Consider the following 25,996-nt stretch of genomic DNA (forward strand, 5'->3'; position numbering starts at 1 on the left):
ACAGAGAAGCTCCCAGACCAAAGGAAGACTGATGACATGGACTTTCCTCCAGAGCCAACAGAGAAAGTGTTCCCCTGGAGCTGATGCCCTGAATTCGGACTTGTAGCCTACTGGACTGTCAGAGAATAAATTTCTCTTTGTTAAAACCATCCACTTGTGGTATTTCTGTTGGAGCAGCACTAGATGACTGAGACACCATCTCATCGCGACTCTACAGGACAGAGTAGAACTGCCCCATAGGGTTTCCAAGGAGTGGCTAGTGGATTCAAACCGCCGACCTTTTGGTTAGCAGCCGAGCTCTTAACCACTGCTCCAGCAGGGCTTCAAGATGGCAAAAGATGCATATAAAACTGGTTTAGGGGTAAAGATTAGGAACTCAATTACGGATACAGTAGGTTTGTGGTACCTTTAGGACAACGAAGTGCAGATGTTGAGAATTTAGCTGGAAAGTATACTCCAGAGTTCAGGAGAGTGGTCTGTGCTGGAGATAACATTCGTGAGTTTTAAATTATATACCAGATACCAATTCCTACTCATGCTGACCCAAGGTGTGTCAGAGTAGACTGTGCTGCACAGGGTTTTCAATGGCTGATTTTTTTTTTTTTTTTTTGGAAGTAGGTCACCGGGCCTTTCTTCCAAGTTGCCTCTGTATGGACTCAAACCTCCAACCTTTTGGTTAGCAGCCAAGCACGTTAACAGTTTGCACTTAGCCAGGCATTCCTATAAAAGCATATACCAAAACCACCAAATCCGTTTTGCCATTGAGCCAGTTCCCACTTATAGTGACCCTATAGGTCAGAGTACAACTCCCCCATAGGGTTTTCAAGGAGCGGCTGGTGGATTCGTACTGCCGACCTTTTGGTTAGCAGTCTCAGCTCTTAACCACTTAGCCATCTGGGCTCCTAGGTGGCATTAAATCAATGAGATCACCAAAAGAGTTACTCTAAACAGAGAATACAACTAAGGATTGTGCTATTGGACACTCCTACTTTAAGGGTTTGTGTTAGGTAGGAGGAAAATCAAGGGAATGAGTTGTCCTGAAAAGAGTGTATCAAGGAATAAATACCAGAAAAACAAATCCATTGCCATTAAGTCCTTTCCAATTCATGGTGACCCCATGTGTTACAGAGTAGAACTGCCCTATAGGGTTTTCTTGGCTGTAATCTTTATGGGAGCAGATCACTAGGCCTTTCATCTGTGGAGACACTGGGTGGATTCAAACCACCAACCTTTAGGTTATTAGTCAAGTGCGAACCACTTGAGCCACTCAAGGACTTACATTAAGGAATAGGGAGTGATTAACTGTGCAGGAGGTTTCTGATTGGTCAGCTAAGATAGGGACTGAGAACTGGCCATTAGGTATAGCAGCATAAGCTCATTAATGACCTCAACAAGTAAAATTTCATCTAAGTGGTGGGGACAAAATCCTGATAGGGTGAATTTAAGAAAGGAGGGGAGAAGAGGAATTGTTTTGAGGATTTTTACTACAGTGCACATACCAGTAAGCAATTGGAAATATGGGCCTGGAACTTCAATTAAATAGTAATTATTTAGAGATCACCCTGTATGTGCTAAGAATATTGTAAAAGGTCCTGAGGAAACAGAAATAAAAGTGTCACTGTTTCTTCCTGAAGAGCTCAGAAATAGACAAGTGAACATATACTGAAATATAGCTCTATTATTGCTGTGAAATGAGGGTAGTGGTGGCTCAGTAGTAGAAATCTCAACTTCCGTGCAGGAGACCCAGGTTCAATTCCTGATAAGTGCAGTTCAAATGCAGCCACCACTCGCCTGTCAATAGAGGGTTGCGTGTTGCTATAATGCTGAACTGGTTTCAGTGGAGCTACCAGACAAAGACTAGGATGAAAGTCCTGGTAATCTATTTCTGAAAATGAGCCACTGAAAACCCTACGGATCACAATGGTCTGAACCTGTTGTGCACGGGGTTGCCATGAGTCGGGGGCTGACTTTACAGCAGCTAACAACAACAACTTTGCTGTAGTAGATCAAAACTTAGGGTGTTCTATGTGCAATTAAGGAGCCCTAGTGTAGCAGTCTGCTTCTGAAAAGATTTACAACCTTGGAAACCCTATAGGGCAGTTCTACTCTGTCCTACAGGGTCACTATGAGTCGGAATCACCTCGATGGCAGTGGGGTTTTGGTGGCACAGTGGTTAAGAACTTGGCAGCTAACCGAAAGATCTGCAGTTCAAACCTAACAACCACTCTGCAGGAGAAAGATATGGCAGTCTGCTTCCCTAAAGATTGCAGCCATGAAAACCCTATGAAGCAGCTATACTCTGTCCTACAGAGGTCACTGTGAGTCGGAATCGACTCAAAGGCAATGGGTTTGGTTTGGTTTTATGTGCAGTTAAGAGGACATTTATCTAGACTAAATGGGACAAACAATGTTCCTTAAGGCAGTTGGCAAATGAAGTGGGTCTTGACAGATATGTCAAAGTTACCAGGAAGAAGAGGAGAAGGAGAAAGGAGAGCAAATCTAAGGATAATCTAAGCAGAGGGTACTGTGACTATAAAGGCAAAGATAAGAACTGCAAGTACTTAGGTGGTTTGGGAAGGTAGGATCCAAGGGTACTGGAGGGGCCATTTAGAGGTGAAAGAAATCAGAGAGAGCAGTCAGATACTTGTAACAGTATATTACAGAACAGAGAATTTTCTCCTGAGGGCAATAGGACAGTCTTAAATAGGACCAAGTCATAGTCAGATTTGTATTTTTAAAACCTTACTCTGAAGGCAGTAGAGAGAATGGATTAGAAAAGTATAAAGCAGTTATTAACTATATATATATATATATATATACTTTCTTTTTTTTTTTTTTTGAGAATCACCTACATAAAGACGACAGCTGAAGCTGTAATAACGGATATTGGAGGAAAAAAAAGTTTGCAGCCAGAGTAATCTTGTGAAAATATCATGAACCAGGTTAAATCTCTTTAATGACATTCAGACCTCGATTCCTTCCTATAGCCTCCTACCACTATGTTCTCCCTCAACCCATTGCTTCAGTCATACTGGTCTCCTTTCTTGTCCCAGAGCTCTACAACCACTTCTCACTTGACTATCTTTGCCCTGGGTGATCCCCATGCCTGGAATGCTCTTTCTCCAGATGGGCACATGTTGTCATTAGTTGCTGTTGAGTCAATACAAACTCATGGTAACCCAATGTGTGCAGAATAGAACCGCTCCATAGGTTTTCAAGGCTGTGACTTTTCGGAAGCAGATCACCAGCCTTCTTCCAAGGTGCCTCTGGGTGGGTTCACATTGCCAACCTTTCAGTTAGCAGATGAGCGCCTAGCCATTTGTGCCACACAGGGACTGTAGGCACATAGCTGGAAACATATTGCCAGGACTTAGCTTCATCGAAACCACCCCAAAGAGGGCTTCTGTGAGCCTTACAATCTCAAGTAACTAAGCATTCACTTTTAATCGTATAGCTCTGTTTTAATTCTCCGCACAGTATTCTGACATCATCTTGTTTTATCATTTTGATTGACTGATTCACTATTTCCTCCTCAAACTCCAGCCAGCTGATCTAGGATGTGACCTCTACAACAGCAGGAAACCTCTCTGTCTTTACCCCTGAAAACTTGCACCTGGAACGGTGTCTGAAACACAATTTTGTTTGAGTGAATACGTGACTAAAACTATTCTAGTCTTAAATTATATAGTTTAACTTTGTTTAATTGATGGTATATTTTTATGACTCTAAAAAGGACATGCTTGTAGGAAAGTCTACTGTAGCCAAGAGGAACCTAAGGATACATGACAATTAAATATAATGTATACTAGATAGGATTCTGGAAGTGTCTAAAAGTAAAACTATTCTAAAAAATAAACTCTAAAACTAAACAATAGATTAGCTCAATTAATAAAAAATGTTTCCTTGAGCAGTGCACTCTTTTGAAGAATTATGCATATGAGATCAAATTTACCACAGTAACTCTAAAGCACAAATGAAAACTTTAAGGGGCAGAAAATCTAAGTTAATGGTGGTGAAACAATATGGGTAGAGATACTTAGAATGGTAATACAATGTGAAGTATGTAAACAATGTCATTGAAACGTACGTGTAGAAGGTGTTCAATAGATGTATGTTTATTTTGTATATTCTTACCAAAAATAAACATTAAAAAATAATAATAAATTATAAGAAATATAGAACAACAAAACTTTTATTAGTAAAAAAAAAGTACATGCTTGTAAACAGTTATGAAACTACAGACGTATGTAAATTGTTGGCGTTGAAAGGTGCCGTGGAGTTAGTTCCAACTCATAAAGACCCTACGTACAACGGAACGAAACACAACCCGGTACTGTGCCATTCTCATACTCGTTATGTTTGAGCCCATTACTGCAGCCACTGGTGTCAGTCCATCTCATTGAGGATCTTCCTCTTTTTCGCTGACCGTCTACTTCACCTAGCATAATGTCCTTCTCCATGGAGTGGTCCCTCCTGATAACATGTCCAAAATAATGAGCAAAGTCTCATCATCCTCCCTTCTAAGGAGTGTTCTGGCTATAAATCCATTTATGAAATAGTAACATCCACTCAACCCAAAAAAAAAATCACTTTTGACAGTTTGTTGCAGATCCCTCCAGACTTTAAATATTTATATACATATACACACAAGTACGATCACTCTGATAATGCCCTTATTTGCTGGCTTTTTTCTTGCTTGTTTTTACTTGTATCATACCATCTTTCTGAGTCAATGCTTACAGATCTACCTCAGTCTTTCTGTGGCTAAAGAATATTTCATTATTTGGTGTACCATAGTTTATTTAACCAGTTTCCTACTGAAGAAGAATTAAACTGTTGTTTCTTTCTTTTTTTTTTTCAAATTTATTTAAACCATGACACAAATCTATCCACGTGATCACCTCTACACATGTGTGTTCTTTTCAGTGGTTAAATGCCCTCCAATTGTGTGGGTTTGTCACAAGCTACTTCCAAAGTCCTTATCCTAGACAAGGAAGAATGACACTGTTGTGAGATTATATGGCAAGATTTATAAAGAAACAAACAAGTGGATGAGAGTACAAATAATCTCGAGCAGGGTATTTAAGAGGCTGATAACATTGATTGCTCAGGGGAAGGAGAGCTGAGCGAGTGGGGGGTGGAGGAGAGTCAGGGTTACACTACACAACTCCAGGGGGTGCCACTCAAATAGACAACAATGTCTGTGGCATGCCCTGAAGTTAGCAGTGCAGTAGACTTGGTGGAAGGGAGAGATATATTTCTCATTTAGCTTTTTAATTTTATAACATATGCCTATATTAGCTATTCAAAATATTAGTAACTTGAAAATAGAAATGCAGTCTGAGAATGGTTTGAAATAAACTTTTTTTTAAAAAATGATTGGCCTCAGACTATGACTAAGCAAAAAACAAAACACATTTTAATCTGCACTTAAATATTCAAAAGTAGCTCTAATATTGTCAAGACTCTACAGTAGCTATTACCTCAAAAATGGAATGAAAACATCACTCTTTGTATCATTAAATAAGACAAAACGTATTTTTGGTTACATTTGAGAATGCAAGTTGCCCAGTATTCCTCTTGCCTTAGATAGAATCGTTGGACACTATGCCCAGATGCAAAGCTCCACCTATTAATGTATAGAGGGTAGCCTATGAGATGTGATCAGAAGTAGTTAGATGGGACTTCTGGAAAGTTTTAAAAGGGGTGAATCTTTTACTCACCTGTCCTTGTCCTTCTTTCTGTTAGGGGCTTAGCCTGAAGTGAGAACTGGAACCTAAGAAAGCATTTTGTCACCTTCACCGTGAGGACGGAAACCATGAGCTAAGGATAATGGAGTAAAACCAACCTCGATGATTTCATGGAGTTTGCATGCTAATCCTGGACTGCCTTCTCTTTCTTACGTGCAAGAATAAAGCTGTGTTTGTTTACACCAGTATAGTCAAGTTCCCTTTTCTACAATCTACACAAGATTCATTACTGATACATTAGATAAGGGAAAATATTAAAGTTATAACTCTGTTGGGAACAGTCCTAAAAAATCATTTGCTTGGTTCCAAACCATCAGGCAAGTTCGTTACTGCAAATTGCTCTTTAAAGCTTCCATTTCTTTTCTGACCTGTACCAGAGAAGCTAATGATACTTTCAGAAAGTACGATCTTAAATCTATAAGGCTGTTTTTAATATCTTTTTCCTTCTGGTTAACTATGTGATCATGAAGCTATTAAAGAAATAGCAAACTAAATTCATGTGTATTTGCTTGCATTTGGAAAGATTTAATATATATTTATATTCTTCTATTATTTAAAACTTCTCTGAAAGTAAACACTGTTCAGAAAGCAATGATGCATTAGAATGGACTTTAAATAAACAGTTTTACTACTAATAAATGATCCAAGTTTTGATCAGGATATTAAATGAAAAAAAAAAAAGTCTACAACTTGTTGAAAGGAAGAGAGAATATGATTTTGTTTTAGATGAAAACATTTTATTTAAAAACAGAAGTGCTTTTTTTTTTTTTAATCCTTTGAATTACTTCCCGAAACATTCACAAATCATGTATACACAAACAGCAGCTGGGACATTTGTTTATTTATAGGAAACATGCAGAATGGAAGAGGCAGAAATGACTTTGTAAAGCAGCCATTTCTGCCTGACCTGACATAGGCGCCAGGGGGATTTTGAGAGTCTCCCAGAATGATGTGCTTTCCATGTCAAAGCAGGATCTCCACTCACATCTGTCATTGTCCTTTGGAGGTCTTTGAATCATTAGATTTATGAACTGACTTGTTCAAGCTCTTAAATAATACCTATGAGATTTACTCTGCTTGTATTATGCATGGTTTTACTGTCTTTTGATTCAATGATCGCTTTATGACAGCATTTAATGACTACAACTTCTAGGAGAGGATTCTTACAACTATTCTTCACCTAAAGAAAACTGCTCTGGTTCTGTAGACTGGAGTCACTTTCTTTGATCTCAATGTCTTTTAACATTAGGTTCAGGGCACCAGAAACATGCAGGGTGCAGATTTATATTTTCTCTCTTACTGACACAAATCAAGAGCAGATTTATGAAGCTGTGAAATACATTAAGTTCACAGAGTTTTAACAAAGGGTTACCAAACCACAAGACCCTGCTGTGATTCAAACTACTTTCAGATGTCCTTTTAATTATATTAAATGAAAGTTTGGGCTGCCTTTGATGCTTACGGGCAAACATTGAAATCTCTTGAAAGAGCTGCTAAAAGTACTCCCTGTTGCTGTACTTAATATACTACATTGTATGCACACCACTAGCCAATTTATTCTAGCCACTTTAACAAGGATATCCAGCCTGACAGGCCACACAGAATAGTATCACAAGTCAAGCAAAGCACAAATCATTAGAGGGCTCTGAAAGTTGTTTGACACGCACCACAGAGCTCTTTGTCACACAGCCAATTAAGTGACCAAACAAGCAACTTGAAAATACTCATTAATTTCTTCCTAGTAGTATAAATGGAGGTTAGAATCCTTCTTGTGTTATGCACCAAAAGCACACAAGTAAAACTGGCATAATTCAGTTTGCACTTTGTCAAAGGTGCAAGTGGCAACTTTGGTTCACAGATAACTCTGCATTAATAACACACAAAAATGAAAGGAATAGGTAAAAATGCCTAGATATTATATATATAATAATACAGATATCTGGGTTTTGGAATTTTTTAACTAATCAAAAGCGGACATTTTCATCCTTGAATAGCTGTGTCAGCATTTCTGAGCTGAGTCAGTAACACTTGCCATAATTTCTTCCTCCTTGAAACAAGAACTTCAGCTGACCCCGGGATGGATACCACATTCTCCTGAGCCTGCTCCTTCCTTGTGGCTGCTCTTTACTCTCTGTTGTTGTTTCCTCTTCCTCGCTCTGATCTCTTTGTATTGTAATATCCTGGGGATGAATCCTGGATTCTTTTTTCTTTTCTCTCTCTACTACTTCCCTTGATGAACTTATCCAGTACACTGGATTTAAATATACTATCAAATATTTATTTCTAGCCTGACCTCTCAACTGAACTCCAACCTTGTATATCTGACTGCATATTTAACATCTTTACTCACATATATAATAGGAATCTCAAGCTTAATGTTCCAAAGCAATGTTCTTTTCTCACCTCTCCCAAATTGGTAACAGATAGCCCATCTCAGCTATTCATCCTTCCAGTTGCTCAAGCCAAAAACTTTCTGACATTTTTCACTCCTCTCTTGCTCTCACACCTCATCTCCAATCCCTTAGCAAATCCTGTTAGTTGCACTTAAAAAAAAAAAAAAAAATCATGAATCTCAATAATTGTTTTAACATGCAGCACTAATATCCTAATCCAAGCAACTATTATTGCCCAGCTGGTCTCTAACTTTCAGCTCTTACTTTTCCTGCTATCGTTTATTCTCCACTTAGCAGCAAGAGTGAACCATTTAAAACATGTCAGATCATGTCATTCCTCTACTCAGAAACCTGCAATGGTTTAGCATGTCACACAGAACAAAAGCCAAAAAACTTACAATGGCCTATCACATCTGGGCACTTGCCACCTGGCAGATTCATGCCCTATTACTCTCATCTCTTGTTTCTGCTCCAGTTGCACTGGCCTCCTTGAACACCACAGGCATATTTCCACCTCTGCCAGAATGCTCCTCCCTGGATATCTGCATAGTTTACTCGTTCATCTCCTTCAAAGTTTAGTTCAAATATCTTCTTCTCAATGATGCATTTCTTGACCACACTATTTAAAACTGCTACCCCTCATCCGAATACATCCCCAGTGTCATCTCTCTGGCTTTCCTGGTTTATTTTTTTCCATAGCATTTATCACCATCTGACATACCATATATTTTAATTATTTTGTACGTTATAGTCTGCCACTAGGAGTTTTGCCCCAGGAAAGAGAGAGGGAATTTTTCCCTATTATGTTCACTGTTGTTTACCAAGTGCTGATAAGATTACTGAGCACAAAGTAGGTGTTTCTTAAATTTTTTTGTTGTTGACCTCGATGTGGTATTTTTCCAGTCCATGACAATTGCTTTTGCACAACTGGTACCTTAGACAGAGATTTCTAGTGAGTTACTAAGACAAAACAAACAGAATTGATAAAATAAAGTAAGCAAAGTATAGTTCCAAATTGAAATTTTAAAAAAGTGTTTGCTTCAAATACACTGTAATCTTTAAAGAACACATAGATGATCCCTTTCAAAAAAGAGAAAGAGAAAGGAAGGAAGGAGGGAATGAGGTAGGGAGAAGGGAAGGAGGAAGGGAGGAGAGAAGAAAGAAGGGAGGGAAGGAGGCAGGCAGACAGACCAGGTGTGCGCGCACATGTGAGCTCATGTGTGTATGTGTCAGTTTATCTAAATTTGTATCTATCAATTTTTTTCTGACTATTTCTCAACCTGATTATGCAGGTGACAGCAGCTTCCAAAGAAAGACTCAAAGGATTATTATCAATATCTAGATGTACTGATATTACCTACTAAGCAAGGTCTTCTACAGGCTCTCTAGAGAGCACATTCCACCTCTGAGATTTGGAGGACAAAAGGACCTTCTCACAAAAAGCAAAATATACTTCTTCACTTGGAAAATGTCCTGCTTTTGAAGGACTAATAAGTAAACTACAGGTAGTCCCTCACTTATGACGTATTCAAGTTATGTGAACCACACTTCAATGATAGTCTATTTCTTTTCTTTTTTTGTACCGCCTATCGTTAATATGTACTACATACAATGTTGCAGTGCATAATTTGCCAATGTTATCATTGTCAGATGTTCACTCACAGATATTCAAAGATCAGATTAATAAATATACTGATAAGGCAATAATAATGAAAACAAAAAAAAAAGAGATATTTGGCTTATGTCAGAACTGACTTAAGACGGAGATGTCAGAATGGAACCCCATCATAAGTCGAGACTACCTGTACAGTAATTCTTAATAGTTCCTACTACAGAAGAGTACAATGTTCTATAAATGTAATCATGGTGGTAGCTGTTTTTAAGTTTTTGGGTCATAGACTACTCCCAGATTCTCATGAAAACCACAACTCCCTCTTTAGATCCATATGTTTTTACTGGTTCATGGATTATACTCCCAAAACTTTCCCTGGTCCCACTCCATGACAAGAATTAAGAACTTCTGCATATCACACCCACTTGGATGCCTATAATAAAGACAGAAAATAACAAGTGTTGGCGAAGATTTGGAGAGAATGGAATCCCATATATTGCTGGTGGGAATGTAAAATGGTACAGCCACTTTAGAAAACAGCCTGGTATTTCCTCAAAATGTTAAACATAGAGTTACCATATGACCAGCAGTTCCACTCTTGGGTTTATATCCAAGAGAAATGAAAACGTATGTCCATGTAAATACTTACAGACAAATGATCACAGCAGCATTATTCACAGCCAAAAGGTGGAAACAACCCAAATGTCCATCAACTGATAAATGACTAAACGAAATGTGGTATATCCACGCAATGGAATATTATTCAGCCATAAAAAGATGGATGACCCTTGAAAATATTATGCTAAGTGAAAGAAGCCAGTTACAATAGGCCACATACTGTATGACTCCATTTAGATGAAATGTACAGAACTGGCTTTGAATTCAAGGTCCCCTTAATTATTACTGTGTGATCTTGTAATCTTGTGATCTGGCCCTGGGTGGTGCAAACAGTTAACACGACTGGCTGCTAACTGAAAGTTGGCTGTTTGAGTCCACCTAGAGCCTTCCTGAAAAGTAAAAGATATAGTGATCTACTTCTGAAAAAACAGCGATTGAAAACCCTACTGGATACACTTGTACTCTCACATATAAGTGTGGCTGCCATGAGTTGGAATTGACTCCACAGCCAACTAGTTTGGTTTTCTGGTTTTTAGGCCTTTAACAATTACATCATAGGGTTGTTTTGAATATTAAATATGATTGTAGGCAAAATGTTCTGCACAGTGATGGCTATGCATTTAATGCTTAATAAGTACACTTATTCTTAATAAGATTAATTAATGTTACTCTTAATCACGATGTTGAAGAAGCAATGGACACAGTTCAGGAGAGAAGCCTTTGTGCCATCATTGCTAGTGTGTGACCTTGGATCGTCATTTCATCTCTCCAGATCTCAGCGAACTCATCTCATCTCTGAGGTCCTCTCTGGTAATAGCACATAGTGTTTGCTGTTTAACAGGCATGTTTAACACAAACTTACTTATTTTCTCTGGCATAAGACTTAAAACACTCTTCTTAAACGAAGGAATTATGCTCAAGTTATGGTAATGATATTTTTACTGCATTACATATCAATTCCCATTTTTCAGCAGTCAACGAAGCTTTTAAAGTAACCTAAAATTATAACTCTCTCTATGTATATACATATATATATATATGTAGGACCAAAACTTTTTCTTTTTCTTTTGAAACTCTTGAGAAGCAAGTATTATAGGTAGTGCTTGACTCATGTATAATTTTAAAAGATCATATCAACCACTTATTAATTTCTTACCCTCCAATCAGTTATCATAGGTGATAGCTGACAGTTTAGATTTCCTTGTATTGTGTGTGTCTGTGTGTGTGTGTCTGTGTGTGTGTGTGTGTGTGTGTGTGTGAAATAAACAGAAGTCAGGAAGCAAGAAGTAAAAGTTGGATCTAGATATTTCATAAAAGAGTCACTGAACGTCTAAATAATTGAATGGTAAATGAATTCAGAAGGGTCTGCGGGTGGCACAAATGGTTAAGTGCCTGATTACTAGCTGAAAGGCTGGTGGTTCAAAACCACCAAGAGACACCTCAGAAGACAGGCCTGGCAATTTGCTTCCAAAAGGCCACAGCCTTGGAAACTCTAAAATTCCATGGAGCAGTTCTACTCTGCACTCATAGGGTCGTCACGAGTCGGAATTGACTCAATGGCAACTAACGACAACAAATGGATTTAGATGGTCAAAAGCAAACCTGTAGGGATCACTGCTTGTGCCCATCTAAAGGCCATATATTTTAAGAAATGCACGATGATTTAAGAGTCATCTTATTTCAAATTTAATGTATACAGCACTTCAAGAATATTTCATACCTACTTCCTAACTTAGAATGTGCTCTGAACATAGAAACAATAGAGAACATGAAACAAGTTTTTAAAATTCAGTCATACTAATGTTTAAAGTATTATACACTCTGGAATTCATAGAATAATAATCGACAGTCAGGAAAACAAAAGAAGTAGCATGTATTATTGAGAAGAGCATTTCCACTTCACCAGTACTCTGTTTGTATTTGGCCTTATCAGATGTTTAGTCAATAGCTGAAATATTTATTCATAGCCAGTCAATCATAACACCAGGAAATCAGCCATTGAATAAACTGTGCTATTAATTTCTCATCAGAGATTCATGTTTGAATGACCATACACTTCATAGATTTAAATATCGAAAACCTAATTATCTCAAAGGCTCCATTAAAGGGATAGTGTAGATTGCAATCAAAAACAATCCTAAGATCGCTCAAAAATGATTTTCAGCTTTCAGTGCTGAAAAATACTTTAATTTTTCTCTCTGTTGCACATACTGGGAATATAGGTCGTACATATTAACCTCCCAAATCAATTTCTTTATCAAAATCTTAGGACTATAAACCTGAACAGTTTCTTATACACAAGGATTCATTATTTTATAAAGTAAAATGCAATTTTAAAGCCTATCTCCCTAATGCCTGTTCAATGTTCAAATTATTATTATTTTCATTTTAAATGACTGCCTCACAAAATGCCGTTATTGCTCTTATCCTGATGGATTCAAATTCAGAATGAAACTCACAAGAAAAAATGCTTTTTAACTTCATTTTAGGTTTTCATTCAATTTTTTAAATTGCCCATTCTGAGAGTAAAACTAGTAAGAATCAACATACAATGGGCAGGTTTGGCCTTCTGAAATTTAATTGATTCATAGAACCATTTGTAATGTGTTCCTGTGTTATGCAGGAGACTTGAATCTCCTGACTCCAATCAAGATGATGTGTATGCATTCCCAGGATGAGAGTATATTTAAATAAAGGTGATTCTGCTCAACAGTATTTTAACTCGTCTGAAGTTAATATTAATCAGTATGTTCCCTAAATGGTAAAATCCTAGTGCAGGGACTCTATTTGTCTTGTTCACTATCAAATTTAGAAAGAAAAATAATTTACAAGGCAGAATTAAGCAAATGACTATCGCTAGAAAATACAGATATCTCCATTCATTAAAAAATTTTACTGTGCTTTTCACAACTTGAATAAGCACTCCCTCAAGGCCATCTAGTTCCTTTCACTATAATTTTAAGCTTACTAAGTCACTTCTGAAAGCCTGGTGGCATAGTGGTTAAGAGCTACGGTTGCTAACCAAAAGACTGGCAGTTCTAATCCATCAGGAGCTCCTTGGAAACCCTATGGGGCAGTTCTACTCTGTCCTATCGGAATCGACTCAACGGCAACGGGAAGTCACTTCCTGATTGTAAATTCAATTCCCAGTTTTAGACTATACAGATGGATATTGGAGGTGAGTATTCAGATCATTGGAAAAGTATAAGTGAATAAATTAATATTTGTATTTATGTCAATCTAATCTCCTGGGTTTGATTCCAGGTCAACATACCTCATGCATAGCTGTCACCATTTGTTGGTGGTGGATTGTCAGTTGCTCTTATGTTGAACTAGGTACCTAGGTGGCACAAATGATTTGTACTCAACTACTACCGAAATCCTGGAGCCCTGGTGGCATAGTGGTTAAGAGCTCAGCTGCTAACCAAAAGGTCGGCAGTTCAAATCCACCAGCTGCTCCTTGGAAACCCTATGGGGAGGTTCTACTCCGTCCTTTTGAGTCACTATGAGTCAGAATCGATGCAACAGTTTGGATTTGATTTATTTTAACTAACCTAAAGGTTGGTTGGAAACCCTGGTGGCACAGTGGTTAAATGCTATGACTGCTGACCAAAAGGTTGGCAGTTCGAATCCACCAGGCACTCCTTGGAAACTCTATGGTGCAGTTCTACTCTGTCCTATAGGGTCGCTATGAGTCAGAATCGACTCGACGGCAACGGGATTTTTTTAAAGGTTGGTGGTTGGAATCCACCCAGCAGTGTCATGAAAGAAAGGCCTGACGATCTGCTTCTATAAAGATTACAGCCAAGAAAATCCTAAGGAGCAGTTCTACTCTGTAACACATGGGGTCACCACGAATTGGAATCAGTTCGAAGGTAATGGTTTTAGTTTGTATTTTTATGAGGCTGAATGGGTTTTAGTGAAGCTTCCAGATGAAGGTGGACTATAAAGAAAGGCCTGGTGATCTACTTCCAAAAATCAGCCAGTGAAAACCCTACAGATCACAATGGTCTAATCTGCAATCAATCATGGAGATGGTATAGGACTGGGCAGTGTTTTGTTCCATTGTGCACAGGGTACTATGAGTCAAGAGCTGACTTGACAGTAGCTAACATCAACAACCACTTAAGGGTTTTGGTTAATATAAGTCAATGTCCCAATATTATGTTATGAATAAACAGATAAAGGTTTATTTTCTAGACTTCCATTCTGATAATTAATAACTGTGGTTCTCAAGGGCATTTCTCTTTATAATTGCAGTTGATCTTCCCCTTTAAAAATGCTATGATTTGGTTCTCTGTTTTTTGGCTCACATCAAGTATAAAAATGCTATGATAGGTATACAAAGAGAATAAAATTTACAGTCATACACTTATGTTTTTTTTTAATTTCCTCCTTCGTTCCTTCCTCTGTTCCTCCCTCCCTACTTTCCTTCTTGTAAAAGAACCCTAAAGCTTTCTTCAGGAGATTGTTCTCTCTCACACAGATTCTATAAACATGGGAATAATTTTTACATTGCTTAAAAACAACTTAGAACATGTTAGCTGGATAGAAACTAATTTACATTGGGATTACTACGTTTCCAATGAGCAAGAGAGTAAGACAGTCACAAGTGTGTCTTGAGCCAATAAACAGTTTCATTTCGGTACAGAGCATGATATTACAAGTATTCTGGACTATTTGTTGTCATATATGAACTCGACTGTCATTTCTGAATGACTTGCTACTCATATATTGGCTGACCCCATGTATAAATGAAATGCTTTCATACCCACTTCTACGAAGAATTTAAGTATGTATATATTATACCGCACTCACCTCTTAGTGATGACCACAATGTTCACACCTCAAGTGGTACCTCCTTCTAGTCTGTGTTCCTCTTGTTTAACAGAACATTGGCACTGCCAAATTTCTGTTTAGCCCATACCCTTTCTTATGTCTTTCCATTCCCACCCTTCAAGTCTTTCCTGAAATTCCTTTAGTTAAATAGCTTACATTATCATTTTCTCTCACGTGCACATACTCGCTAACACCAACAGAGACAATTCAACAACTTAACACATTTATAAAAACGCGGAAAGTACCTGGACATAGGCTCTGCAAGAGCGCTCTCTTTTCTGAAGCTGAATCCATTAAGACAGCAGATTAAACACAGAATAGAAAAAACAAGTTAGTGACAGAAGAAAACAAGAAAAATAAAAGAACACATCTACACAAAACACCTTTTTTTGTGTGTGTTCTGCTTTCTAGAAAAGAATGAAAGCTAAGCAGCAGCAATATGTAAGCAATGACTTGAAAAATAGTGGCCAAGCCCCCATCCAGACAACCCACATGAAAACTGGATGGCATAAAGCTGTTAATGATGGAAAGAAACTTTGGAATAAATTTAGTAGAGATTAGTAAAAATCAATATAATTTATTTGCTTTAAATGGGCCATGTAAATGGTCCAGGTTAGTTATTATTAATTCATGGGCCACAAATGAAGACATATGAAGTTAAGTAATTTATGTCAAATATGCTGGGCCCATTTTTCAAAGATGGAAGATTGTGGTTTAGACTATATGGACTCTTAATGTGCACCACAAAACATATGTTCATAAATACAAAAAAATGTTATTTATTAGGAAAATGGGAATACTCTCTCATTATGACTATTTAATTCTAAGGGACAAATACAAAGAGATAAATAACTTCTGCATAAAAGGATGTGATTAATCTCCTGATTTTTCACTGTTATATTTCCTGAAAAAAATCTTTTGACCATGTCCACGAAACAAACAAACAAAAAAGAAAACCCCACTAAAATACATTTTTAAAATGTTTGCAGAATAAAAAAAAAAAAGACTGTTTTTGTTTATTTGTTTGTATTTTCATACAGAGTGATGTTTTCTGGGCAACAGGGTGACAGAACTTATATTCAGTCCCAAACATTTTTTCCCAGGTGATAAAATGAGTAATTAATAACAGTTTATTTGCCATGTTTAATAAATGACACCCAAATGTTATAAATTAGATTGTGGTTTCCCTCCTTTTCCCTATTCTTTTCCCCTTCAGTAGCCTTGACTGTTGAAGGAGAAAATTACCCAGCTTTAAGAGGCAGTTACTCTGATGCCTTTTGTGTGGCTAATACTTTTCCAACTTTAATTCATGCATTCTTCAATGAGCATAGAGCAGTTACTCTTCTAAAGAATTAAGTGAGAAATGAGTGCAAGTAAATTGCCAGGGCTGTCATTTGGATCACTGACTCCCATCTTGGTTGCAGGACTCTAAACCTCCAGAATTTCAATGTGGAGAACAATTCATTTGTACAGAGTTGACTTTGCAAATCTGATGGGTTATAACTGCTTCAGGAAATAGTGGGGACCACAGAAAATGACAGCAAGCCAGCAAGCATGTGAATAACCTTTGCCCTCCCATATCCTTACCCCATCATGCAAATTAACATACGATAACCCACATTATATAAAAAACTGAAAAGAGACAAATGGAAAACAAAAGAGAGCATTAAAAAGCAACACAAATGGAAATTTGCCCATTATACAGTTATTTGATATTCAGAGGAGGCAAGCTGATTAGCTGTAGCCAGTTAGAATGTGACATTAATTGCCAGCTTTACCTGATATTGTCAGACATTAATACCATTTTTAAATAAAGATACAAAGTATTGCTATAACAAGTCATGCTATGGATATGTAACATTAATAGAAATTACTACTCCCAGTACATTATGATAACAATAGCTGGCAGCTATATTCATTAATAGCATCCAGTCAGCCTGGGCAATAACACATTAAAATCACAGCATGCCCAGATTATATAGGCAATTTTGGATTATAATCATCAGGGGCTTAGTTGTGCTTCTCTCGGAGACATAAGTGACAAAAATAACTCCTTTATTCTCTGCATGAAAAATCTGTAATAATAACATATCTAGTAGATAAAACTGTATCTGTTCTCTGAGGATGAAATTGCAGGAAGAACTGTATTTGCCAGATAAAATGTCTGGCTTTTTTATGTTGAACAATCATTATTTTTTAAAAATTTCTTCTGTCTTGATGAGTGAAACTCTTACCTCAGCAGGACATGGAAGAACCAAATCTATTAAAAGGCCGCTCTGCAAAGTCCATTGTCTAAAGGGGCATGTTTATTTAGTGAATTCTACGGAGGAACTTCAGTTTGTCATTGTCAAATGACTGCATTTTTAAGTAGTAAAACTATTGGGATATTCAGCCCCTAAATCCAGTTTCAATAACTGATCACCTCTACTGCAAAAATGCCATTCACTGAGCAAGCCATTTGATGGGAGCAATTCTACCATCCTTTCCCCATGGGAGTTATTCACCCTGTGATATTTTGTTACATGAATAAATTCTATTTGTTTTTGTAAATTATATCATTACTGATTTCGGCAGTTAAATATATTTTTCCTTGACATAGAAGAAAATGAATTCTTTTCATTATTTACTATTCAAATTTACTGAAAAATATGTAAACTTTTCAAGTTTCAATGCTAATGGTGTAAAATATGAATAATTTAAAATATAAAATCACTCTCCCCTTGATTTTTAAAAAGTAATAGTAATTAGGTTAAATTATTCCATTTCTTAAATCTATCTAGATTATATTATTAATTAATATTCCTTCTCATTGCTGCTCAATTTCTAAATCTCTACTTGTTAATTATATGTCTGTCTTGTTGTTGCATTTTTGATACAAAGGTTAGAGACGACAAGAAGGCAAAATACATTGCATTTATCCATGTTAACCCTGTCATAATATAGAATATAAAACAAGGTAAATGGAAATAAAATTATACATTCAAAATATTTATGGAGAGATTATTGTTTGTTATTTCCTAGATTAAAAGTCAAATAATGTCACTATTATAGTGAAATAATGAACTGAACATAACAAGAATTGAGTACAACCAGTGATTTTCTTTAGAATACCCTGGTTCTGTAGAAAAAAAATTAAGCGGGGAATTATCATTAATTTTACTACAACTTTAGAAATGTATATAACTTGAGGCCCTTACCTTGTTCAAACTGCGTGCAGCACTGTCTTTTCCTCCTGGGGTCAAGTTCCGGAGCTGTACATCTAGGAGGCCGACCAGCTGATCCATGGCACGGACTGAGTAGGTGATGTCCCCGGCATTCAAATGATTTCTTGTCTGTTCTGCAAGTTCTCTAGCAATGTTGGCAGCTGTCTCTCCAGATTTCAACTGTAATTTTGAAAATGGAATAAAAAAGGGATTTTATAATAGTAATTTTATGAGTCTCTTGACAATTATTTTGCATGTAAGTGATAATCACTGAGGTAAAAAGTAGTTATTAAACTCCATTTTCACCTGGGATATATTCCCCAATTTTTCCTTCTAATCAATCTTTTTCTTCAAAACCTGGCTTTAAATTCATATTTTCGGAAGCTCCTCCTAAGGAGCTTTAGTTCCAAAAATTATTTTCACTTTAATTATCCATTTGGGTGCTTAAGTCTAAGATGTGCTTTATTATTTTCTCTGCGAATTTTTAATTTGGACTTTGATAAGCGTGTAATGAATCCCCAACCATATTCTAAATTTACACAGACAAGCACAAATTTTCCACTGTGCCTAGTTTAGCATTTAGTTCACAATGAGAATCTTACTGGCTGCTAAACTCGAAAAATTTTATCCAGAATAAAATCTTTGCTTTTCAAAGTGATTTTCTTCTTATTACTAATATAATAATAAGAGATTTTGCTCCCAGTACACTGGGTAGCAAACTATGCTTAGTTTCTAGCATTTTCCTTTTCTGAAACCACAGACTGGTTTTTGAAGTATATTCTACAAGAATATATCAGGTTGTCAACACTCCAGAGATATTAAAAGAGGTTAAGATTAATACCCCATGTTCATTTGAACGAATTTGATAGCTCTAGGTAGTAATAAGATAGGAACATATATTAATTTTTTAAGGAAGGTATAGGAAACTAAAAACAAAGCAAAACAAAATAACAACAACAAAAAAAAGGTATCCTCATGGTAAATAAGTATAATTTCTCCAAGTTATTACGCTCTTTCTTTAAACTAATTAACTAAAACAAGCTTGTAATACATTTAAACAATATAGATAGAAGTGTGCAATGTAAAAATAATGAAAATCCCTTCTTTTGCCTCTATATTCCAGTTTCCCAAAGATCATGATTGTTAAGAGTTTGATGTGAATCTTTCCAAACTTTTATCCTGTGCCCATTGGTCTTTAAGTATATACTGGTGTTATTATTTAGGGAATAGTTTCATTTCTTTTCTTTTTCTTTTTTTTTCAAGTAGTCCAGTATAGAATCTAGGATCAAAAACAGAAGAAGACTCTCTTTGTAATTCCATCTACATAATGGGTAGTCAGAAAACTATAAGGAGCATAACTAAAACTCTTAGTCAAACAGGTTATCACTGTCTACTCAGGATGCTTAGTGAATATGTGTAGTAAGCTTGTATAGTGCCTCTGAGCAAATTATTATGTCATATTCTAGCAGTAAGGGTAGCAGAGGTACAAAAGCAGACAGATAATGTTGATCTATCTGTCTGTCTATTTATCTATCATCTATCTACCTAATCATCTATCATCTATCAATCGTTGTTGAGGGTAAAGGTCCCTTCCTGTACAACATATGCTTTTTATTAAATCTCATCATTATGAAAGTATTCTGGCTAGTTTTTTGGCAAAAATTTCTTCATGATATCCTGACTTTTAAAGCTTACATTTTCTCTAGTGAAATGCAATCCACTCTCTATTACCACAAAAAATTTAATCTGTAACTTTATCAGTATATAAGTGGCCTGAATTCATTTGTGAGTCAGAAACCATCAAAATTCTTTGTTTTCTCTCTCCTGGCATGACTGGAAGGAGAAAAAATAATGAATAACAGATTCATTTCTTAAAGACAATGCAAATGTAAGGTTTGCTTTTTCCAACTAAAATAAGCATCCTGATTCATTTATCTGTGTATACTTGCTGTCCACACTGGCGCCTGATATTCACTGAGTGAATATTATTGAAATAACAAAATTAATAATCTACTCCATTTTTTAAAAATTTTACTATACACAGCAAAATAGGTGTCCATTCAACGATTTCTACATATAATGTTCAGTGACATTGGTTACATTTTTAACATTTTGTCAACATTCTCATTACTTCCTTCCTAGTTGTTCCATTCCCATTAACTTAGTCTCATTGCCCCTCAACACTCTCATTTATGCTTTAGAGTAACTGTTGTCCATTTGGTCTCATACATAAGATTTTTCTTGACAGAGCTGTGTCTAGTTTTTTTAAAGAACTTTTGGGGCAGGGATTTCCTAATATCCCTTAGTAACCTGTCCCACTACGTTCTTATAGTCAAAAAGTAGTGTCACTCCAAACACTTTGCAAATTAAAACCATTTTTGCTCCTTTTCATCTCCTTGACATTGAGAAGAAGAATAATAGCCAGTATTCTAAGAGTAGCTAACAGGAAGAAAACAAGCATATGTATTACATGGCCAGAGAAAGTTGTGTTCATGTTTGTCCACTGTTGATATGACTTTGATAAGAGGGATAACTGATAAGGCCTAAAACTCAAGAGTAATAGCTACCATTTATTGCATGCTCACCGTGAGCCAGGTGCTATGCTAAATTCTTGACCCGTATTATCTTTTCAATGTTCACAACAGCACCAGGGTGTGGATATATTTATGATCCCCATTTTTCAGATGAGGGCACCAAGGCACAAAGCTATTATTTGCCTAAGGTCACAGGATGACTTGTAATAATAAATACAAAGGTCTATGGGAATTTAGGAGTCCCTGTGCGGTGCAAATGGTTAATACACTTAGCTGTTAACCAAAAGGTTGGAGGTTGATCTACCCCATTTTATAGATGGGGAAACTGATCCAGAGGTTAAGTGACTTGGCCACCATAGCTCAACTATCAATATCCCCAGGCCAGTGCTCTTTCCTTCAAAGTTCACAGGAATTGCAAGAGGCACAATAAAGCCAAAAGGAGGTACTTCATGCCCCAGGATGCATACAAACCCCCGGTGAAGGAGAAACTAAATAACCCAGCTTCAATGAAAGAATAACCACACTGCTTTTTCGTTTCTTTGTATATGCGTTTTTTTTTTTTTTTTTTTTTTTTTAACATATGCTTTCACTGGGAGTACAGTGGTTTTTATTTTTGTGTTAAGTTTAAATTCACAGAACTACACCAGGGTAAAAAAAAGGATTGACTCATTAAAGATACCTACCGTACTTTAATTTTTCACCAAGGTATACAAAAATCAATTCAAGAGGAATAAAGAGGAGGGAAAAGAAGGAGGTAGAAGGTCATAATAGAGGAGATGGGGAAAGAAAAAGGAAGGAGAGAGTAGGGGAAACGGAAAAGTGAGAGGAAGAAAGAGGAGTGGAAATGGAAGGAGGGGTGAGAAGGGTGGGGGAGAAAGCTGGGTCTTTGCTGGGACTATGCTGGGTCCCTTCCATTTGTTAGTTCAGGTCCACTCTCCATCCTCCTCCATCCTTCTCTCTGGCTGAGCAGGTAGACTGATATGGATGTCATTAAGAGTACCCTTTGCTCTCTGGCTTCCAGTTGGTTTTGGCCAATGGAGAGGCCCAGCAGATGATTGGAGGGAGTAGAGAGAGTGAGGTAAGAGTATTTATTCCCCTAGATGCCTTGTGAAAGTTTGCCTAAGGGTAGATTGTGTTCTTATCTCTAGGCCACCTTTTCTTTCAAGAACACTCTCCTTTCAGTTTCTGGCCACTATATCCTGGCCACTATTTTGCCCAGGGTTGGGAATATTAGCTCTGTCACTAGCTCTAGGTTCCTGCTCAATCTCTTGTAGTTCACCTTTCCTCCACCAACATCACTGTAAACAGACTCTCTTCAAATCTTCAATCTGCTTGCTCTTGGGGCTCTGATTAGTACAGTGGGAGGAGATGGGAAGAGGAATGAATTCTGTGAAAGATGCTTGGGGGGAGGAGGGAGAGAAAATATAGACAAATAACTGTGAGCACTACATACAGATTCTTTCTTGGAGGCTAACAATGCATCGACTATCACTTATGTTTAATGAGCAGCATAAATATTTGGAGGTGTAAGGGACATATCCAAGTAAAAGGGCAGACAGGGCTGAATAAAGACAGCTAAGGTTAGTGAGTATGGGGACATACAGGCTCCACTACTGACCTTAAACCAGTTACATAAGTCGATTTAGAGAGCTCAAAAGCCTTCTATTATACTTTGAAGATTTTCTGAATTTTGTATTTATCGATCTAAAGAACTAAATTCCAGTTGCTAAATTCTATAATTTTAAGTTTTCATTGCAGACTCTACGGGATTAAACAGACATGCTGTGGAAGAATGGGACATATATTTTAAAAAACAAAAACACCCCATCCATAAATCAAATGGGCAGCAGCTGTCTGGTCTTTGAAAGGAATTATCTGTTTTGTCATTAGATTAGCAAGTCTGCAGAGGAAAGAAAATATTTAATCATCATAAATAAGGAGCCCTGGTGGCACAGTGGTTAAGCGCTCAGCTGTGAACCAAAAGTTCAGTGGTTTGAACCCAGTAGCTACTCTGCTAGAGAAAGATATGGCAGTCTCCTTCTGTAAATATTACAACCTCGGAAACCCTATGGGGCAGTTCTACTCCGTCCTGTAGGGTCTCTATGAGTCGGAATTGACTGAACAGCAATAGGTTATTATTTTTCTTTTGGGTTTTATCAGTTAAAAGTCACTTGTAATTTCTGCAATGAAATAGTCCACTATATTCAGGAATTAACATGAAAACACCCAGCTTTCTAGGTGAATTATTACTGAATTAATATTAACATCTAGGCTATGTATGTAGGCAGTGTTTTTAAAAAGTTGCTAATGTAAGAAGATATGCTACTGATCTCTGCAATCTGAAAGAGTTATTTGCCCTGGGGTCTGAGCTACACTGTAATAAAATCAAAGAACATAAAAACTGTGGCAGGAACAGTGCAGAAATTGGAGGAGCATCATTATGAATAGCAACAAGTATGGAGATGCATATGTAAGAGGATAACTAGACTCAATATAATCGTGGTTCTTTCATGATTTAGGGTAAATAGATAGTTACAGCTCATCTGCTAAATGATCTACCGGGTAGATATTTATAGATTATTAGACAGTATATTATTGAGGATAAGCCTGGTTAAAAACAAATAGAGAAGAGAGCAAACGGCACAGACAGGCTTTTAGTAAGGCCATCATTTGTAATATTTCTCAGAAAAGATCTCTTTCAAAAATTCCTCAGCATAGCTAATGTGCCATAGAAGGACTCTCCATTTCAGGCGTGCATAAATCCACATAAATTGCTATAATAAGGATTCATCTCACAGCCCTTTTGGCATAAATGCACATCTGGTCTCTGTTTGTAATGAAATCAATTCAAAGCCCCATAGTACATTAATAATAAAAATGTTCAACATATTGCAACCAAATAAGCCCTGCAAATTTGAGTTTGCAAGATTTTGTCACACAGGTGTATACTTTTAACATTGATAAATGATGAGGTTACAGAACATTTATCAAATAGTTTAAGATTCCAAAGGAAGACTTTTTTCATTGTAATTATTATTTCCACAGGAAAAGCCATATGTATGCATGCTAGAAGCTTTTGCTTCATTTATAATGCCTCTTGTACTTTTATATCTGTAGCTCACAATTCCACGGAAATTTTATTAATAATAACATTATCGTAAGCAATTCTGCCTGGCTTAAAGGAAATTCATGGCTTTGCACTTTAAAAACAATAAAATTCTAGAATTAGCTCTTAACACATCAGATGTTATCTTAAATCTTACATTAAATTAAAATGACATAATTTTTCACAACTCAATCAAAAAGAATCATCATAAAAAACAGATAAAATATTGAAGTTGTCAAGGATTTCATTTTACTTGGATCCACAGTCAACGCCCACGGAAGCAGCAGTCAAGAAATCAAAGGATGGACGTATTGCCTTGGGCAAACCTGCTGCAAAAGACCTCTTTAAAGTGTTAAAAAGCAAAGATGTCACTTTGAGGACTAACATGGGCCTGACCCAAGCCATGGTGTTTTTAATCACCTCATATGTATGCAAAAGTGGGACAATGCATAAGGAAGACAAAGAAGAATCGATGTCTTTGAATTGAACATGAAGAATACTGAATATACCATGGACTGCCAGAAGAACAAACAAATCTGTCTTGCAAGTACAGCGAGAATGCTGCTTAGAAGTGAGGATGATGAGACTTCATCTCACATACTTTGGACACTTTATCAGGAGGGACTAGTCCCTGCAGAAGGATATTATGCTTAGTAGAGGGTCAGCAAAAAAGAGGAAGATTCTCGTAATGGATTGAATTGTGTCCCCCAAGAATGTGTGCCAACTTGGCTAAGCCATGACTCCCGGTATTGTGTGAGTATCCACCATTTTGTCATCTGATATGATTTTCCTATGTGCTGTAAATCCTTCCTCTCTGACGTTAATGAGGCAGGATTAGAGGCACTTATGTTAGTAAGACAGGACTCAATCTACAAGATTAGGTTGTATCTTGAGTCAATCTTTTTTGAGATATAAAAGAGAGAATCAAGCAGAGAGACAGGGGACGTCCTACTACCAAGAATAAAGAACCAGGAGGGAGCACGTCCTTTGGACCCAGGGTCCCTGCGCTGAGAAGCTTCTAGACCAGGGAAAAATTGATGACAAGGACCTTCCCCTAGAGTTGACAGAGAGAGAAAGCTTTCCCCTGGAGTTGGCACCCTGAATTTAGACTTCTAGCCTCTAAGACTGTGAGAGAATAAATTTCTCTTCATTAAAACCATCCACTTGTGGTATTTCTGTTATAGCAGCACCACATAACTAAGACAACCTTCAATGAGATGGACTGACACAGTGGCTGCAACAATGGGCTCAAAATAGCAAGAACTGTGTGGATGGCACAGGACCGGGTAGTGTTTCATTCTGTTGTATGTAGGATTGCTATCGGTCAGCACCTAACAACAATTTTTCCATAATACATTTTTAAAATCTTGATTATTTTGTTCTCAGAAGTTGTAATTAATTACAGAGTATATAGGTTTAGCAAAGCCTTCTTTGTGAGTCACAGGATTTACCTTCTGTGTTATATGATTGACCCAAGGAGAAGAACAGTTGCTGAGATCTGGTCCTTGGGGATCCCAAATTCCATCAGGAGCAAGGCATAGATAAGTTGATACACCTATAATAATTATAAAAATAGGTTTGTTTCAAATTTTCAAACCATCTTTCTTAGAATGACTTCACATCCATATCATGTTTAAAAGCAAGCAAAGGCAAAACTGAGATTATTAAATTGAGATCATATCCATTAAAACACCAAATACACTGACTGACATGCAATTGGCATTTAAGAAATGTAGTACAACAACAAAATGCAATATTTTTAAAATACTTCCAGATAGCATGCTAGGTTTGGTAGGATTTAGTTAATTAGATTTGGTATCTTCCTCCATGAAGCTTACTGCTAAAGTTATCGGAGGCAAGGTAGCAATTGAGTCTTAAAGGAATCAGTTTACAAGTTTTCTAGGAAAACAAGAAGGGAAAAGGCATTCTAGGTAGAAGAAC

The 25,996-nt window shown here is 36.9% G+C and overlaps 1 protein-coding gene across 1 annotated transcript in view; it reads right to left on the reverse strand.

Moving 5' to 3' along the window:
• Positions 1-25,996, reverse strand: part of ADGRL3 (adhesion G protein-coupled receptor L3) — a 553,170-nt gene that overhangs the window by 141,401 nt on the left and 385,773 nt on the right. Inside the window, exons 8-10 of the mRNA XM_023724827.1 lie at positions 25,507-25,610; positions 18,410-18,595; positions 15,458-15,496 (exon numbers count right to left, since the gene is read on the reverse strand). Of these exons, the coding sequence (XP_023580595.1) occupies positions 15,458-15,496; positions 18,410-18,595; positions 25,507-25,610 (329 nt within the window). The remainder of the gene's footprint in view (positions 1-15,457; positions 15,497-18,409; positions 18,596-25,506; positions 25,611-25,996) is intronic.

Source organism: Trichechus manatus, unplaced genomic scaffold (genome assembly GCF_000243295.1).
Source record: "Trichechus manatus latirostris isolate Lorelei unplaced genomic scaffold, TriManLat1.0 scaffold00263, whole genome shotgun sequence".
Classification (NCBI taxonomy): domain Eukaryota; kingdom Metazoa; phylum Chordata; class Mammalia; order Sirenia; family Trichechidae; genus Trichechus; species Trichechus manatus.